Source organism: Tetrao urogallus (assembly GCF_951394365.1).
Source record: "Tetrao urogallus genome assembly, chromosome: Z".
NCBI classification, from domain to species: Eukaryota; Metazoa; Chordata; class Aves; order Galliformes; family Phasianidae; genus Tetrao; species Tetrao urogallus.
This window is the reverse complement of record NC_136816.1, coordinates 42,278,398-42,298,052: the sequence shown is the minus strand read 5'-3', so window position 1 is coordinate 42,298,052 and position 19,655 is coordinate 42,278,398. Positions and strand designations below refer to the sequence as shown.

The 19,655-nt window shown below is 35.0% G+C and overlaps 1 protein-coding gene across 1 annotated transcript in view; it reads left to right on the top strand.

Moving 5' to 3' along the window:
• The window catches only part of CNTLN (centlein), a gene marked incomplete at both ends in the record, with an annotated part of 184,813 nt that overhangs the window by 144,771 nt on the left and 20,387 nt on the right, over positions 1-19,655 (top strand). The window contains 5 exons of the mRNA XM_079548565.1: positions 6,463-6,627; positions 10,189-10,286; positions 11,949-12,075; positions 13,666-13,803; positions 14,146-14,331. Coding sequence (XP_079404691.1) covers positions 6,463-6,627; positions 10,189-10,286; positions 11,949-12,075; positions 13,666-13,803; positions 14,146-14,331 — 714 coding nt within the window. The remainder of the gene's footprint in view (positions 1-6,462; positions 6,628-10,188; positions 10,287-11,948; positions 12,076-13,665; positions 13,804-14,145; positions 14,332-19,655) is intronic.

The window sequence follows — 19,655 nt, the reverse complement described above, 5'->3', positions numbered from 1 at the left end:
AAATAAAAAGAAAGTTTAAAAACAGTCTTTAAAATAGCATTTTCATTTTGGTTTCTCTCTATTTTATGTGAGCTATACGGAAAACAGATGGAAGCATTATTAATTTTTTCCCCCAATGAGTTTTAGTGCAGCATATTTGTATGTGTTATCTGAAACATATGAATACTTAGTATTGCTGCTGTTAAATTCGTAATGAGTTGTAGGGATTGTGAAATTCCCTGACTGGCTCTCATGCAAGTAGTTCATTTGCAGTGCTTGTATTAAGATTAAGCAGGGGGAATATGGCAAGCACTATCCCTGACCCTAGATGAAAAATTCAAATTTCTAGCTTTATGAGTTTGCCCCAACTGTCATGTTTGGTGAAAATCAGATAAATACTCTGTAACCCTCCAAAATATCTTGCAGTAAAACCTGGCCCTAACTATAAAAGTTTGCATGGATTCCGAGTCTTATTTTCTAGTCACTACAAAGGTGTGGAAATTTTGCAGCAGCATTTATGCATCAGATGGAAATCTTGGGTTGTAAATACCAGTACCTAATTGTTGGAATATCCAAGTCAACTTGTATTTGTTTAACTAGTAATGATGGGCACCTTGAAACACCTGTTTTTCTCCGTCAGCCACAGGTTCACTACTTACTCTACCGTTGAAATGCTTTTAAGTAGGACAAAGTGTGGTGAAGTATTTCATGTAATATTTAGATTTGGAACACAGCTGGACCAAAAATTTAATATGATGATGCTGTGTCTACATAGAAGTAGTTCTAGTACGGTAAACTTAGTTTATAGAACGTGGTGTAGAAAATACTTCAATCACAAATATTTTTCTTTATAAGGAGCAGATATATATTTTTTTAAGTTCTGTAATTCTTTATATGGAACAGTTAAAGACTTTAGGCAAGGTCCTACGCAATTGTAACATATTCTACCAGTGTGCATCTTCACATTTCAATATGAATTCCTAAAAAATTAGGTAGTTGGGATCATAAAATTGATCATAATGAAAAAATGTCCATAAGTAGTATTGCATACATAGCTAAAAGTTATTATATTTGGAAGGAGTACTGCTTCTGCTTTAATCCGAAAGCAAGATGGAGTTCTTAATAAATATAAAAATTAGGCATAGGATACAGCAGTATTTACTCACAGAGAGATGTAAAATGAAACTGGCTAAATGCAGGCTAAAATTGAGTTGCTTCAGGTCAAAACCTTTAAGTTTGAATTGCTGTCATCATTATAGAGATTGTATTTTTCAAAAGCATTTTCGTTGTGTAAATTGTTTTCTGGAAAGTAAGTTTTACTTATTTTCCCTAATTTGAGAAATCATTAGTTGTTCAGTATGCAGATCTGTATTCAGAACTTTCTGTTGTTTATTACAGCAGATGATTGTATTACTCTGATCTGCTTATACGAATGTGTTTGTGTGTTTCTCTGAAATAAATGTATGTGCATTGGTCTTGATCTATCATTCACAAAAAGAAACAAAGAAAATAAAATGAACCTATCTGCACTAGTTTCAATTGTTATTTTTTTCATTTCATCAAATGCCTTAACCAGATCAATTGTGGCATAGTAAGTTTTTTAAAGTTGTAGAATAATTTTTAAATTTTTTATATACACCATTTGGATGCAAAACACCTGCTTTAAAATTACAAGTAAACCATTTGTTTATGACATTTTGTACAGTTAATAGCTTTTTAGAAACAATGATTACTCTCTGTGATTTGTCAGTACTAGTGCATGATTGGAAGGAGATTCAGTCTTTGATAAGGGTTTTCATTGGGTGGTGAAAACACCTATATTCCCAAGAATAGCTGAGTTTATATTAGGTATACGTGAAATGGCCACTTTACTTTCATCAATCTGTTGAACACTGCTTGTATTACAGTGACATTATCAAGAGGACAACTTTTTTCTTTACTAAAATACCTGAGAAGAGAAATATGCCTCTTATCTGCATGCTGATATCTCTATTTCTCTGCTGGGAACTAATTTAAACACTTCATGAGAGATTGACATTTTCAGTGCCTTAAACATTCTTAAAAGCTGCTTTGTTCATTGCAAACCATATTTAGTATGACCTCATAATAATGTAGCACACCTCAAGTGCCATGCCTGTCTTTACTATGCACACTGGAGCTATGTTCATCTATACTAGACAATTGCACTTCAAGGAAGGTTTTTTTTTTCTTGATAGGCAATTAGCAGTAATTAGGAAGAATCACCTCAATAAGATGTCAACATGAGATTGTTTAAAGAAGTTGAATGTCAGTGGCTTTAAAAGAGGGTTTTTTTCCGCTGACACAAAGGTATGACATGTGAAACATGAAATGTTAATTTAACTTTTCTGCTTATTATTCATGCACAATATTATTTTGTCATTCAGATGCTACACTGACAGAGTGCAAAGGGTGTTAAAATAGTGCTGCTAGAATAAAAAGAGGATTAATCTACCATTGGCCAATTAGCCAAAGGGTACTTAATGGTCTCTAAAGGCTACTGAAGTCTAACAACTACCTAAAGCACTGACAAAAAGTCCTCTATATTACCTTCATTTACATGACATTTTGTAAAACACAGTCAGATGCTGAAAACTACATTTGGCTGAAATAAAATTAATAACTGATGCAGTATAGTTTACTAAAATTTCAGAAAAATAAGTGGCAAATAACATTCACGTTTTAAAACTTTTTCTTGCACTTTTGGATGTGTGTTTCGATTTAGGAATAGAGTACTAAATCAGCAAAGTCTTCTGTTTCATATTTTCTATGCATGTCTGGAATGCTAAGTAATCATCATGCATATGAAGAAAAAATTCGCTAGCAATTTGGAGTTATTAGTCTTTTCTGTGTATCATCATGCTAAATATGCAGCACTGTTGGCTTTCTAGTCTAGAACTTGTACATATATTTTCATATTTTCAAATAGCTGCGTACCATTTTTATTTATTTTAGCTTTGTTTTCTGTGACTCATCAGGCAGAATTAGGTTTTGATTCAAGAGAATGAGACAGGGTCAAGATTAGTGGGATTGTCTGTAAATTTTGCCTTGGATATTGTTAAGTACCTCAATACCTGCAAGTATGTTTTGAAAAGGTCTTTCATGGTTTGTGTTTCCAACAAGTACTGTTTATCTTACATGTTTTTTTCATGATTGATCTAAAGCTGTGAGAGAAGAGTGTTCTTGTTTTAAAAGCAGTGTTGGATTTTAAAATGGAACTTGTTATAGGAGCTCTGCAGCATAGCAATTGTATTTTATGGCCTGCTGTTGCAAGTTTTTCTAGAAAAAAGAAAAAGGAAGTCTAGGTATTCAAGTCTTTTAGAGAAATATCTTTACACATATTACACTGTGTTTGTAAGCCAGGGTTCTAGGATGAGAAAATTACTAAGTGTGATCTTAACACATCTAGTGATGTTTATACTGGTTGTAGTTGGATTACAAAATGAGTAGTATGAAGTTGTCGTTGCTTGATGAGGGTTATCAAGAATGCCTGATTTATATCCCGTTCTGCATTTCTGTATCTTGCACAGAAATACATTCTGCTTAGTCTGCTAATACTGTATTAACCTGTGATTTCATTTGCAGCAGTGCTAATGTGGTGGCAGTCACCACTGGCAGAAATGTCATATATTCTAGTTGCATAGGAGAGTGAGTCTACTATAGGTCTGTATTTGAAGCTCCTCGCTGACTAGTTCTGATACGGAGGAGTAGTAGGCTTTTCCAGGAGCTTCCTATGTGAATCCACTGAATCCTGCCTGTATCTGTGTTTCTGAGTATGGTAAAACATGTTGCTGAATCATTTGGAGTTTTGTATTTCCTGCACAGAAACTAAGATTTCATCACTTATCCCTTAGTGTATAGCAGAACAGACTTTCATGGGTAGACCAGGAGCAAGGAGATTAAGATAGATGGGTGTTAATAAAATATTGAATCTATAAACATCTGTTAAGCCAAAACACTCTGGAGGAGGTGCAGCAGACAAAGGCCGCTACATCTTGGAGGAACAGCGGTAGCCTTCCTTTACAAACATCTGGTCTAGCTGGTGTTTAAGATTCTACCTTTCGTCCTGGTGACCTCTTCCCTTGGAGCAAATCCTTTTTACTCTGTCACTCAGGATTTGTGTGTGTGGTAACACGCACACACACAGATATCTAATGTGTCTAAAAAAGAATAAAAGCCTTGATCAGACTGCAGTTACGTGCCTGTCTTTGTCTGGTTTTGCAAATTAATGGGGTTCGTCCTGTGCATACTACTTTGACTTTACTCCAGTAGGTTTAATTTCCACATTTAATATTTGTATACTTTTACATATGACATATATTTTCTACTTCCCACTTAAGTAAACTATATAGCCATCAGAGCAGTGCCTTCTTTGGTCCAGTTACACACCTTTCTTTTTCAATTTGTTAGCTGCCATTTTTGGTAATGTGGCCACTGCAATCATAACATTTTAGACCATTTTAACATTTTACTACTGCTGGCAGCAGTAGTCTTAAATGTCCTAAGAAACTTCTGTAAGTAGCTCTCTATTTTGGGCAGTTATAGGGGTATCTCTAATTTTAATCAGATATTGATCTAGCTATGGTAGTTTGGGGTTGTTTTTTTTTTTTTTTTGCTTTTCTTTTTATGAACGATTTATTATAGAAACACTGAATCATGAAATTCTGCATGTAGAAATATTGACAATACTAGACAAATCAACCTAATTCATATACTATTCTATAGTATCTGTATCTTTCTGTACTGTTACTTGTTTTGCTTTTTAAAGAAGTCTTCATTTTGTCTTTTCTTAACTACCTTGTACTAATTGTAAGAATAATAGATTATGGAACAACCAATTATTGTATACATGAACTCTCTTTATGTCTCTGTCAGTAATTATTGCAGACAGAAAAATTAACCCTTTTACTAAGAACAGTACTTATCTCAGATACACACATAGACTACCTATTGGCTTTAATGGTATAAAATACCATGGGTATAAAATACTATCAGTTTCAACTTTATCATGCATTTTCTTGTGTTGGTGATAATTTTTAAGCTAATGTAAAATATGTGCAATTTCTGAAGTCATTTATAATGAAAATAAACCTGGAAAGTAGTATTTCTTTTATTTGGATATACGTGGGATTCTCATAAGGCCAGTGTGGAAGAGTGGATATATGAACACACGTAGAAAATGCATAGACACACTTAGTCATTTCTAACTGTAATATCTTCTCCAGTTTCTTACCATTCAATTTTTTTTCTCTTTTGAGATACTTCCAATATTATTTTGTATTATTGTTCCTTATGTTAAACTATGATGTTACAATCTTCTTTATATTAAAAAGATACAGCTTCAGGAGCGGAGAGTCATTAGGCCTCTGCTCCTAACTTTTTAGGATTTGTTAAAGTTAAGCACCAGCATGAAGATTATTTATTTTCTGCTTTTCATAGAATATTATTCATAATCATTTGAATTAAAATATTTTTTTATTTAAAAGATTGCCTCTATTAGGAGTGCTATGAAGTACATTGTTACAAAGATTAAATGTCTTGTCAGTTGTCAATCAAGTGCAACAAGACTGAGAGTTAGTTTGCATGTTATTTATTTGAACTAAATCCCTAACAAGCCTCGTCTGCTAATTGGACTTAGCATTTATGTTGCTAAATGAGAAGCATTTTGGCTGCAGTATAGGGTGGTAAGACCTACCCAGTGGAATAAACAACTAACATCTGTTATCCTGTCCTGCTCCAGCTTGGCTTTTACCACTTAAGTACCTCAGCCCTAGAGTCAAGGTTATGGAATATGTGGTTCTCTGGCTATGGTGCATATATGTGAAAGGGAAGAAATAACACAACATGAGTAAAGACCAGCCAACCAGAAGATATTTAGTGCAGCTGGTCCACTTTGCTTTAACCTCTACAAGCCCTACAAATATCAAAACAAAAGCCAAGAGAAGAGTGTCTTATAGGAGTTAGTTATCAACACAGAAATTCAAGCGAGCGTACAGTGGTTACCATTAAACAGATTTGACATTTAACCACCTTTATTTAATGCACCTTGATGCTTGAGAAATCTTGGTACTTCTTTATCAGTATAGAAATAATTTTGAAGTCCCAGAGAGACACTAGGTAAATAGGTTTCAAGAGTAACTACCATTTACAGTTGTTTGGTTTTTTTTTAATTAAAATGAAAATCTTTTATTAAAATGAAAAATTTGCCTGTGATGGTAAAAACTGCAACAGTCAAAGTTGAATCAGCTTGCCTTTAAAAAAAATGTTTGTTTTTGATGTTATTTTACTTCTCTCTCCTGCCAGACTTCATTTTTGCATGGACTAGAGACTTCAACCCACAGCAATGCAGTATAATAATAGATAACATATTCTGTTTCATTCTTCTAAACCACAGAATATCTGATATGATCTAGCAGAAGTATTTTTAGGATGCAATTGTGATTGTTCCTTCTGTTTGTAAAACAGGTGTTGACCTCCAACCTGGCCAAATGGCAACAGGAAAAGGAAGATTTACAAGGAAAATTGAAGTTGAGAGAACATCTGTCTCAAACTGCTGGCAAGAGTGAAGTCACACCAGCTCCTTCAAAGAACACTGATTTAGAGATGAAACAGCTGCAGTGCAAACTAAAGGTGACAGAACAGATTATTCAGTGCTGAGTACAATTCACATGAACAGTATTTAATAACTGGGTCAAGCAGATAAATATATGTATATATATTTATATATACACACACACACATATATATATATATATATATATGTATACACACACTCACAGAATTGTGGGGGTTGGAAGGGACCTCCATCATCGAGTCCAACCCCCTGCCAAAGCAGGTTCCCTACAGCAGGTCGCACAGGTAGGCATCCAGGCAGGTCTTGAACATCTCCAGAGAAGGAGACTCCACCACCTCCCTGGGCAGCCTGTTCCAGTGCTCCGTCACCTCACTGTAAAGAAGTTCCTTCGCACATTTGTGCAGAACTTCCTATGCTGCAGTTTCTGGCCATTCCCCCTTGTCCTGTCTCCACACACTGATGAAAACAGTCTGGCCTCACTGCTCTGCCCCCCACACCTTAGATATTTGTAGACCTGGATCAGGTCCCCTCTCAGTCTTCTTTTCTCAAGGCTGAACAGACCCAGTTCACTCAGCTTTTGTTCATAGCAGAGATGCTCCAGTCCCTTCACCATCTTTGTGGCCCTCCGCTGGACTCTTTCCAAGAGATCCCTGTCTTTTTTGTACTGGGGAGCCCAGAACTGGATGCAGTACTCCAGATGAGGCCTCACCAGGGCAGAGTAGAGGGGGAGGATCACCTCCTTTGACCTGCTGGCCACGCTCTTTTTAATGCACCCCAGGATGCCATTGGCCTTTTTGGACACGAGGGCACACTGCTGGCTCATGGCCGACCTGTCGTCCACCAGGACACCCAGGTCCCTCTCTGCAGAGCTCCTCTCTAGCAGCTCATCCCCCAACCTGTACTGGTACATGCAATTATTCCTAGATCAAGACTCCACACTCGCTTTTCTTAAACCTCATCTGGATATATGCATATTGTCTGGGTGTGATATGCCAAGGATTAAGTTTTCAAATAATCTTTGATGTTGAATAAAAATGTAGTCATAACCTGAAGAGCTGGTATGTGTAATTAGTATAATTTTTACAACCAGATGGGCCAAACGGGAGTCTTGGGGGGGATTACTGAGTTTTTGTACAATTAAATGTATCTTGTTGAAAAGTGCAGTAGAATGACTTTAATAAGAATTGTGGCAATTTCTTTGCTTTCTTTAAGAAGGAGCTGGGCAACAGCTATCTGTGAAAGTGGAGAAATGAATTTTGGCTGAATGTGCAGGTCATGTAACAGTAATGTATTGGTGTAACGTTACATATTGGTCACTACTCTTTTTGTCTTCAGAGAGAGATTGTTGTTTTTATATTTGAGTTTTTTGTACATTGGCTAGTTGGAAAATACTGATGAATTGATTATTTCATTTTTCAGTCTCCAATGACTGTTTATTGAATGAATGTAGATTCTAGACTGTATTGATGCATTTGAGAGCTTTTTCAATATCTGTACACCTGGATCACAGTACTACCTTCTCTCTTCTCAGGAAGTGAAGGAAGTGAATGTACAACAGAGTGTATTAACACCCTTATACAAATCTTTGTAAAAAAAAAAATATTAGCATGACCTTTAATTCTGTCTTAAAGATGTCTTAGATTCTAAATGTAAAAAATAAATAAATAAACAAAGAAAACCACATTTTAAATAAACATAACCTTTGATCCCAGTTGCAGGGTAGTAGAGTGTCCAAGAGTTGGACTCGATGACCCCTTTGTGTCCTTCCAACTCAGGATACTATGATTCTATGATTCTGTGTCTTCACTGGTGGTTGAATTGGATGAGTATTTTGAGTGTGAAGGGCATCACAAGCTACTTATATGATGTTACTAAAATTGTTAGCCTTATTTTGACCTGTTCCTTTGAAAAAAAAAAAAAAAAAGTTTGGAAGTCTTTTTTTAGCAGAAGTTCACAGGAATTGTCAGATGTTGTTCCAGATTAACCACAGTTAAAGGAGGCACAGTTACTCCTCTGAATGTCTGAAGGCGCAAGCTCCAAATGCTTTTGCTGTTGCTCAGAATCTCAAATTATCTGATTTTGTTCTTTTCTCAGAACTAGGAGGTATTTCTGTTGTATGTATTGGTTCCTTGTTACTTTGCCAATAAAGATTGTTTTAGGTCTAAATGATGAGTTTGGAAGCAAAATGCTGTAAGCAAATGTCTGCCTCTAAGCCTGTGCAGGGCCCCACGGAAGTACTCAAGTGCGTATCTATCTGGTGTGTAAAATATGTAACTGGATGCTGTGCTTCATGGTAGTGAAGTTCAAGCCCAACAAACAGGTCTCAAGGATATTCCATTATCTTATATCATTTTAACAATTTTCTGTAATACCTCACATTATAATAACAGCAAACAGACTAGAGAAGTTACAAAGAACAATATTTTACTTCTAACTGTGCACACAAGAATATATATTCCTCTGGCAGTGCAGAGAGTTAGGTACAATGCTCCCATTAATGTTAATAGGTGTTACAGCCTGCACTGCACAGAGAAATTCTCCTCAAGAATCTTTGTTTATAACATGTCTGATCTGCTCACTTACTGTTTATACACAGTGAGTAAAGCGCTTTAGCACATTGGCTGAACCTGCAAAAAGGCATGCATATATTTTATGCAAACACTTCACACATATGTATCTCTTGGCAACACCTCTTGGAGTTCTGAAATCTTGACATGCATTATGTGTGAGCTGCCATTTTCAGCAATGGCATTCAGAGCATATGCTCAGATTGCTAAGATGGCTACTTCAGTTAAATGTCTTTTTTGTTGTTGTTGTTGTTTGTTTTTTGTTTCTGCAAAGCAATTTAATAATACTGTATTTAAATCTTGGAAACTTAGGTAGATTATCTGTGTGTTTCCATGGAGGACTGTGGGGATTTTTGTTGTTTTGTTTGTTGTTGATGGTGGTGGTTGGTTTGGTTTGGTTTGTTTTTTTTCTTCCTACTATATAGGCAAACACTGCAGAATTCCTTTTTAGGATTGCATATGCGTAAACTCTGAGACTTTCTTCTGAAACTGAAGTTTCTTCTTCATTACAGAAAGACAGGATTTTTGTTAGTATGGCTGACTGAGACTGTTTCATGTTTTGCTTTGCCTTAAAAGGCACGCAAAGGTGACAACTGCTGTAGGATTTTTTGGATCTCCCAAATGCACAGGATGAAAGGGATTGTTGGAAACAGTTTTCTTTAGGCTCTTGTGCAGTAGAACCATGTAGGAGTATGGTTCAAATAAAGACCAGAATTTCTTTCTCTTCTCTCCTGTTCCCTTTATAATTCTTTGTTATGCAAGAGAAAATTTGGTCCTGTTAGTGCACTCAGCTTGCATGTATTTTTATGAATATCTATTAATCATACATTTTGACTGGCTTTGAGAATATTTTTCAATAAAAGTGTTTTTGTTTAACTGTTGCTAGAAAGTAAAAATACTCCTTTTGTACAGTGTAACCAATTCCAATTAGTGTTTAATACAGTCCGTAGTATGTGGAAGTTTACACAACCCATTATTTCAAACAGATTTGCTGTTGACTGAGATAGCATTGAATCTGATTTATTTCTGTTCTAATGTTCTTCAACACAGAATTCAAATAGTGAAATCACTAAGCAATCAGCGACCATTAAGACACTGAAAAACGAAGTCCAGGAAAAAGAAGACCGGGTTCGGGAACTCCAAGCTAAGTATGTTAACTTTTTTATCCATTGTGTTTGGTGCCACCCAGCGGCAGCTGTGCAGTCGGTACGGCAGTAACTGAGCATTGGATTCTCGTATGACCTCGCGGACTGTTACAGATTTGTGTTTGTGTTTTTGTGGTTTGTTTTGTTTTTAAGAAATTCAAAAAGTACAGGATAAAATTGCATGTTGTTTAAACTGCTATGTGATAAGTGTCTCTATAGTGCAATACGAATGCCTTAAATCAGAACTCAGACCCTAGAGTGGAATTTTTTTTTTTTTTTATCCTTGATATAAGTCTAAATGAATTCCTCAACACTGTTAAGTACTGTCTTTCAAATACTGTAATTCTTTGCCTAGGGGCTAGGAGACATGTCAAGGTTCAGATGCTTAAAGAAGATTAACTATCCAGTCTTACATTCATAAAAGTTCAAAAGGGCAGTTGTATTTCTTTCTATTTGAATTGATTAAGGTTTACCACTCGTTTTGAAATTCACATGTATTGGTTTGAAGTATGCATCTGAGATTTTTATTCTGCCCACTTACTTGGGCTGATGTAATACAGTCTTCCATTATATTGCTTTATAAATGTAACCTATTAGTGTGTCTGTGAATTTCTGGCCTGTTGCAAAGTTTAACTCCTCTAATTATTGTAATTTTTTAATTTGTAGAGAGGATGCAGTTTACTTATCTGATTTTTTTCATTTCGAATATAGAGTACTTTTAAAATGGTTGAATCATATGTGGTGTATTTTTTGTTTCCAAATAAAATTGATGCCTTCTGCCAGTGTTTAAGCTTAACTTTAAAATTGAGTTACCAGTGCTTGTGCTTCCCTCACAGAATATATACCGTTTTTTCATAAACTTTAAGATTTATTCACCAAAACAACAGTAGCATAAATGTGAAATAGATAGAAGAAATTTTAAGATTTAATAGTTTCCTGACTTTTAATATGATAGTGACATGGTATCAACAATATTTTATTCCTGAATAGATTGTCATTTTTTCTTTCATAAAAAGAAATCCAGATGTCTAGATTTCCGGTGCTTGGGTGTTGCTTATGTTTATACTGAATGTATGTGACAACTGCAGATGCATTGCATGAGACGTGATTTTCTCATTAAACAGAAATCATCTTGAAGTACGTGGAAGTTTCTTTAGTTGAGAAATTTGTGAAAAAATGATGGTTTTATTTCAATCTTTTTCAGATAATAGAGCTTTTTTCCTTGTATTTCTGTTTATTGCTGAGTTGGACGAAAGGAAAATCTACCCCTTCACTTTCTTTTAAAAAGAATTCTATACAAAATAAAAGAATTCTGTACAAAATAATTTTTGATAGATATCTCCTTCAAATGTGAAATTTTAATTAACTTCCCTTTTTCTTTAGTAATATCTTAGAAAGTATCATAATGAGTTGAAAGAGCATTAACCACATCAAAAAGCAAATCACAAAATAAATCATGTATTTCAAAATCAGTCTATTGGTGTGTCTTTATGGCTAAGAGAAAGGTGAGCTGCAAGATTCAAATGACTTTTATTAAAAAAAAATTGAAAACTATGGAATGATAGTTTCTCTACTGCATTTCTTTTTTTTTTAAGTTGTTTAAAACAGTTGCGTATCAGTAGTATTTTCTAGCAGTAACATGCAGTGTGACTTCTTCCCTTTTAGGATTTCTCGGTTGGAGAGAGACCTTACTATGAAAAGACATTTGATAGAAGACTTAAGATCTCGTCTAAAAGCAAACCAAGAAAATGAGAAAGCCTGTAAGGAAACACTAGAAAGTCTTGAGAGAAAGGTATTTCTTTCTTGCTAGCTACAGTTTTAAGAAAACCAGGAGCTAATGTATTTGAAGAAGTTATTTTAATCTTCTATACATACAAAATCAATATATTGCTTCAAGCGTGCATCATACAGTTAATTTAACCATATAACTTCCTCCACTTTAATTTGTACGAAATCAGTATATGGGTGATAGTTTGGATGGATTCAGCATAATTTAATGTCTGATCATAAGAGGTAATTAAAATCTGAAGTATTCAGAACACTGAATTGCAAAGACATGCTGTAAGTAGCACGATTTTGTTTTATACAGTCTTAGTTCTTTAAAGCAAGGAAGATTCTACCTGACACATGCTAATGAGGTCCTTGCACATCTGCTGAATGCAGTATTTAAATGGTTTAATATGTTAATTTGTATTGTACTGGAGTATTATGAGTGATTCACACTTACTAGCTTTTAACACTTATAGTAATTCTGTCTGTATAGGTGAAGCTTAATTTCTATACTAGATTATTTCTGCAGCAAAATTCTAGGACAATTTCACTGAAGCTATGAGAACCTGTGTATATCTTGATATCTTTTCATATTATGCAAGCAATATGTTGCACTTTAGTCTCTAATTCCTGAAATTCCTGGTTGTCTGTGAGTTTATGTGGCATATGACCTCAAAATAGAAATAAACAATTTACCAGTTTGCCTTTTTTTTTTATCGTAGAATGCAGGTGCTTGCTGCATACTATAGATACTACCTCTGCTTGAAGTCATTAAATGCTTTCAGCTCTAGAGAGAGCTACTCTCTTACCCTCCTTGCCAAAGATGAAGTGCTATTGTTCAGCCAGAACATTGTGCTAATGTTCAGCCAGAGAGTGAAAGCATAAGTAAGCAAGGGAGTTAAAGAGTGAAATGAGAGAAATACTTGGTTTTGTTTTTGAAAAACAATTTAGAATGGATGTACTTTAATCCTGTTTTTGAGTGTTATAAATGCTGCAAGTTTCAGATTCCAGAGAATCAAATTCCATACATTACTTTGGTTATTCCATACGGAAAATCAGCTTCATAAATTTTACATTAACTTCACCAGAAGATCAAAGAAATTCCCTGTTACTCGATACTGCCTGGACAACTTTGTGATTAATACTGTCAGTAGAACATGTACGATATTCTAGGAGCATTGGCCTCTTGCATTTTATACAGAATCAGTGTTTGCACTGTATGGCAAAATTATAATCATTATCTGTGGAGACTATTAGCTTGTTGATAGTTACTATTTCCCCAGCTCGGTTTTGATTGATGTAGTTTACCTCTGGTTGATTGAAGAAATGAGTGAAAACTGGGGTTTATTCACTTCTGTGTTCACTATGACATTGCAGCCCTGCAAATGAAGAGTTTTCTTTACATTTAATACAAGGCTTTGTATAACAGGAAGGAGTATGGAAACTGATCTCTGCTAGGTAGTCAGCAACAATGGACTTTGTAATTTCAGAAGAAAATGCTTTAATAAAATAATTTATGTAAAGCATGGAGTTGTGTTGCAGTAGAATGGGCTTGGGTTTTTTTTTATATTTTCTATCTTAATAATCAAATTGACTTTCACTTGTATTTCAGGTAAAGTCACAGTCTGAAGACTGTTCAAACAAAAAAACTTCCATTGACTCATTGAAACAAAGACTTAAAGTAGCTATAAATGAGAAGTCTCATTATGAGCAGATGTATCACAAGGCTAAAGATGAGCTTGAGAAAAAGGTATATTATCTTTGTGTTGAATTTACTGTAAAACTTTTTCATACCTCACCTTCAAATAAAAGTTGCAAGGTTATCATTTAAGCCTTTTAAAGTATATAAAGGAAGAAAAGGAATCATAATGGTGTGTTTCACACTATTTTCATTCACTCACTGAAACTTAGGTGATGAAAGGTGGACTCAGTGACTGCATATGAAGTTCCTTTTCCCCGTGAAAGTATCTTTTACGTGTTCTGTGCTATTTACCATTTAAATGGTGGGAGATTTATTTGTTTGATTGTGAGCTACCATGCCTGCCTGTCAGCTTTTTATCATGTCACTGCAGTGCCCTGTGATGTATTCCAGGTTCTCAAGCTGTCCAATCTAGAGAGCAAAGTGATTGAGACAGAATATGCTATGACTGAAATAGAGACTGCAGCATCTCAACAACTACACGGATTGGCTAAACAGAGTGGGCAGGCTTTGGAGGCTGTTCAAAAGAAGCTACTGCTCGCCAATGACAAAATAGACGAGTTCATGACGTTTGTGAAGGTTTGAATTTTTATTTTCTTTCAAGTGTTCAAATAAATAAAGGTAGTCTTGGGTGAAAGTAACAAGGATAAATACATAGTCTATGCTGCATTGTGTGAGCTGGAACAGTCTTTGAAGCTCTCACACTGGCTCGGTGCCACCTGTGAGCTGGTCTGAATGGGAAGGAAAGAGCCAATGGCTGTAGGTCTCTCCCCTAGACTTCTGTAGAATAACATCATTCATATTTTTGTATATGGCTGCTGTTGTACTTTTCTGTTTTTCCTCAAAAACCGTGCATAGTTGTATAGTAAATGACTCTGCAGGAGAGATTTCACCAACACGTGAAATAACATAATTCATATATGTTGATTAATGTGAATTACCTTATTTCCCACAAGATACGCTTTTGAAACTCCTTTTTCATGGGGAAAGATGTGCTTTCTTCTAATACAGAGTTCTATTAGAGGAGAAAGAAATGAGTTTTCTTTCCATAGCTACGTGGTTGTTTGTGGCTAAGTTTGGGAAAGCATAAATAAATCTAATGTGTATTTGTTGTTTTAATAAAACACCTTATCTTATTCACACCAGGACCACAGTTCTCTCATCACAGGGGCTAATGCGAATTTGGGAGTGAATTCATTGAATAAAATGCAGTAGCAATTATTGAAAAAGGAGATAATTGTTTGTAATACAGATACTTTACATACTCCTATAATGAAAAAGTGTAACAAAAATTAGCAAATGAGGATGTAGAGGTAGCAGTAATGACACAAATTACATATCAGCAACTATGATACTTCATTCTTTGACGAATGACTGAAGCTCTTTTAATAACCGTATTAATTAGCATTTATATGATCGTACTGTACACACACAAAATATCAATATGTAGTTTATTTATACATAATAATACTTAGCTACTAAACCCAAATATGTAGGTTTTCTCCTGGATAAAAGAATATATGTGCATTCATACTTCAAATAACATAGTTTCTGACTACTGTCACTCTGCAGAAAGATTTTTTGAAATTAAAAATGCTGTGTGTAAGTGAAATATTGATGAACAGAGAGTTCCTTAATAGACAGCTTTGTTTAGTTAGGTGCAAAATATTTATGGAAAAAATGGTCTTTGAAATCAAATTTTATTTACGGTGTACCACTATAAAATGTATAGTTGGAAAACCTTGGTATTTCAGTGGAATTTTGTAATACTTCAAGTATTAAGACATTCTTAAATACCTCTTACTACTCCATGTACCCCCATAGGAAAATCAAGATGGCACAATAAGAAGTAGCTGTGCTTCTTGCTACACCAGCTCTTCCTTTGAAGTCTGGTTGGTCTCATTTTTGCTCTCTCCTTCCAGGCTGCTGTCAGTTTTCCCCTATCTTGATGTCTGGTTCTCCCTCTAGTCTCAATTCCTCAAATAATTTTTTCTGCATAGCGATCAAATTAAATCAAATTTAAACTGTTCTTCTTTGAACCTATCTAACTTATTTGTATGACCCTTTTACCTTTATCTGATATCCTCTTCATTTTTCAAGCCTGAGTTTATTTTTCTGAGACCATAAGTAGTCTCAGTAATCACTTGGATTTGGTTACTTTTGCTCGCTCTACTGTGTCTTTTTACATACAACAATGTCTTTTGTACAGTTCTTTTTACATACAACAAGTCATTTCAACATAGCTAATGAAACTTTTGAGAAGAGACTGTGGTTATTTCTGTTTATAGCTGTTAGTTATGGAAAAATTGAAGTAGCAATCACAGTAGCATGTTTTGGATATCCTGTTTTTAATTTTATTCTGAAGAAGGAAATGACTATGGTATGTGAAGCAGGAGTGGCTAATATACATTAGAAAGCACAGGCAGGAGATATTTGCAGTACCTCGGGGCATCAAATTAAATACAACTGTGAGCCAGATTCTTCAACTCCATTCTGCAGGGATCATCTGTAGGCAAAACTGAAGTGGACTATGGGTATGTAAGCCATAAAAGCAGGAGAATCAAGAAGCATTTTCTTTTGCCAAAAGGATCAAATTCTTTCAAGAATTATGAATACCTATATTACACAAAATGTAGAGGAGAACACTGCATTCTGCCAGCCTCTGCATGCACGAGAAAAAGACTGAATGTACACAGTGAAAGACTGAATGTCACTGTGAAAGTAACGTCTCATGTTTATTTCCATGGAAATTGTAAAAGATACAATAGCATAATAACACCATTTCATACAGAAAATTCTCAGCTACAAAGCACTATTTGTCAAGATCACCACCATCATTAGCTATGCATTTTTACCAGACTCATAAAAAATTGCAGCAGTGGAAGTGACCCACTGCTGCCGTCACCACTGCCAAAACACACCCACCCACACCTCACTGTGCTCAAATCCACTGTTGTTTGGTCTCCATAAACATTCAGCAAGCATTGTGAATGTCACCGTATGCTTTTTTCCTTATGGACAAATTCAATTCTACAGAGTTGCTTCAGGCACGCTTCCACGTCAGATGCCATTGTGTCAGACTGCCCTTCTGCTGCCACCTGTCACATGACATGTTGTGGAATATTGGTGGGAAGGTTCAACCTCTCCTGCCATAACACCAACATCCACCTCTGACATTGTGGGCCAGCATAATAAAACAGGAGGCATTACTTTCAGAACAGTCCTCATTAACAGTTAGGTGTGTAAGTGAGGTGATGCTAAAGGCTTTGGGTATTATGAAAGACTGAACTCTAACTCTAATGGTAGAGGAAAATTCATAAGCAGAATGATCTGCACGTGATGTTTAACTAGTAGTTAGAGGGCTACCAGAAACCTAATAAACATAAGATGTAAATTTTTCTAAGTTTTTCTTTTTTTACATCCCATGTAGGCTATAACAGGCAATCTAACTTGTCTAGCAAAGAGTGTGAAGAGAAAATAAAGGGTTTTCTTTACTGAAATTTACTTTTCTGTGCAAGAAAAGTAAATAAGTAAACTTGATATATGAAGAGATGTTAGATGTTGTAATAGCCGAAACAAACAAAGTGGGATGATAATATATAATTTTATTGCAAACATTTCCTGCATATATTTGTCTTGTGCTAATTTACCATTCAGGAAGACTTTCACTATTAGACAGAATGTGAAAAGGAGGTATTTGCAAGTTGGGATGGAGAGAAGGGGAGAGTGCTGTGATTCTGAATTAAAGGACACTTGGTTTTGGAGTTACTGATAACTCAGAATGACAGAATCTTGAATGCATTTGGATCAATGTGCAAAGTCGTAAAACCCGAGGGAGACATTTCTGGTAGGAGTTTGTTAAACACTGCTGGTTCAAATTAGAATATTTGATGAATTAATCAGATATCTGTAATATACAATGAAGTACTGCTGTTGGGATCACAGTTTGGGAATTTCAGCATGTAACTAAAATTGCTAGATTGTAAAATCTAATAATATTTTCTAAAAATTGTGTAAGATGCAATTGCCAACAGAAGTTGCTGTAACAAATATGTTCTAAGTCATTCTTTGACATATTTTTGTTGGAGTGTGCTATGGATATCAGGTGTATTGTCCTAAATTACATTCACTGAGAACAAACAGGGCACTTGAAATAGGTGACGTATGGAATCGGTGTTGTTCAGAGTAGTACAGTCTCCGAAGTTGTTATGAGGAAAGGTTGGGATAAGAGAAAGTGTGCGCTATAACAGCTTGTTAAGCAACCAAAAAACGCAGTTCCATAATTAGTGGATAGCTTCTTGCTAGTGTTACTGCATGTTATAAAACAGAACCTAATACTTAGAAATAAAAGGGCAGTATAGAGGTATTAGGAAATGGATTATAGATGATAACCTGAAAATACAAGTAGCAATAGAGGATGGAGAAGAGACTGAAGATGATCAAGATGGTTAGTCATGCCAAGGTGTGAAGGGCAGGATCTGAAAATAAGACTGATATTACAGAGTGTATATGACCTAGAATTAGAGCAACTCTGCAACAGTGTAAAGACAGAAAATTGTATTTCTGTTCTGTACCTGAAAAGTAGTAGACTGATGTAAAATGAAGATGATGAAACATACCCAAATCTAACATAACAAGTCTCCACTGACTATGATCAGTGGAGAATTATAAACAATTTTAGGGAGAAGTACTTTAAATTGAGAAATGTTATGTCTTAACAATGTTACGGGGCTTTTTGAGGAATTTGTTTCTTGCTAATCCTCATTTTGGATAAAAATACAAAATAAATATGTACTTTAAAACTGACATAAGCATTGGAGTAATTTAAAAATGTTCAGATATAGAGTCAACATTCAGAAAATGCAGTCAGGATAAACATTTTTAGGTCAGTTAGTCTGACCTAATTTCTGGCTAAAATAATGAAAGTCTGCTATGAAATTCAGTTATTAAACCATGGAGGCATAGTTATACTTCTTAGAATGGTTTCATGTGAAATAATTTGTATTGAATAAACCTGCTTTCTTTCCTTGAAGGAAATGCAAGTCAGTTGATAAACATTATTGTTCATTTTAATATACTGTTCTTTAAGATATCTGACCTAGCACTCTGAGATGTTTGGATAAAAAAATTTACGCTATGCAATGTCAATAATATGTTAAATAGATTGAAAATTGCCTGAGTGGTTGAATTGAAAAGTAATTCATAAAATTTAGATGTTTCTAGAGTTCTGTCAAGATGAGAGCTAAGCTTGATTATAAAATATTTTCACACTTAGATATCAAATCCTATAAAATTTATCAATGGCATTTAAGATAAATAATACTGAAGGTAGGGCTGTAAGTATAATGTAGGCTAGGCCTAATGAAATGTATTTTTATTACAGAAGAATACAAGCCACCTATAAAAAGCTGCTAGTCACCCTGAGAGGATTTTAGATTCTTTTTGTAAATCCACGTCTTTTCATCCTGTCCAGTATCTACCAGCACCATAAATTCTCTTTGTACCATTCAGTTTCTACAGTATACCATTGTTCAATATTTTCTATATCGTGTATTGCAGTAGGGGATCCTCAGGTGGATCTTGCAAGCTATGTGCAGCACAGCAATCAGAGCAAAATGTTCTTTGTTGTGTTTGTAGTGCCTGCAACTACACACACAGAAAACAGCCGCTGGACAAAGTTAAAAATCTGTCGTTAGACTACTTGGCTGGGTGAATATAGGATACAGTTTGAAACAGTCCAAAATCAATCCCTAATTTTTTTCCTTCATTATTGTGCTTTTTTTTTTTTTTTAACTCACTTACAATTTTACTACATATTGCCTGCCAGAGATTCTTCCTGAAAGAACAAGGCTCAGTAGGAGTCAGTGACATTATGTGTCCTACTCAACTGTATGTCATCAAAA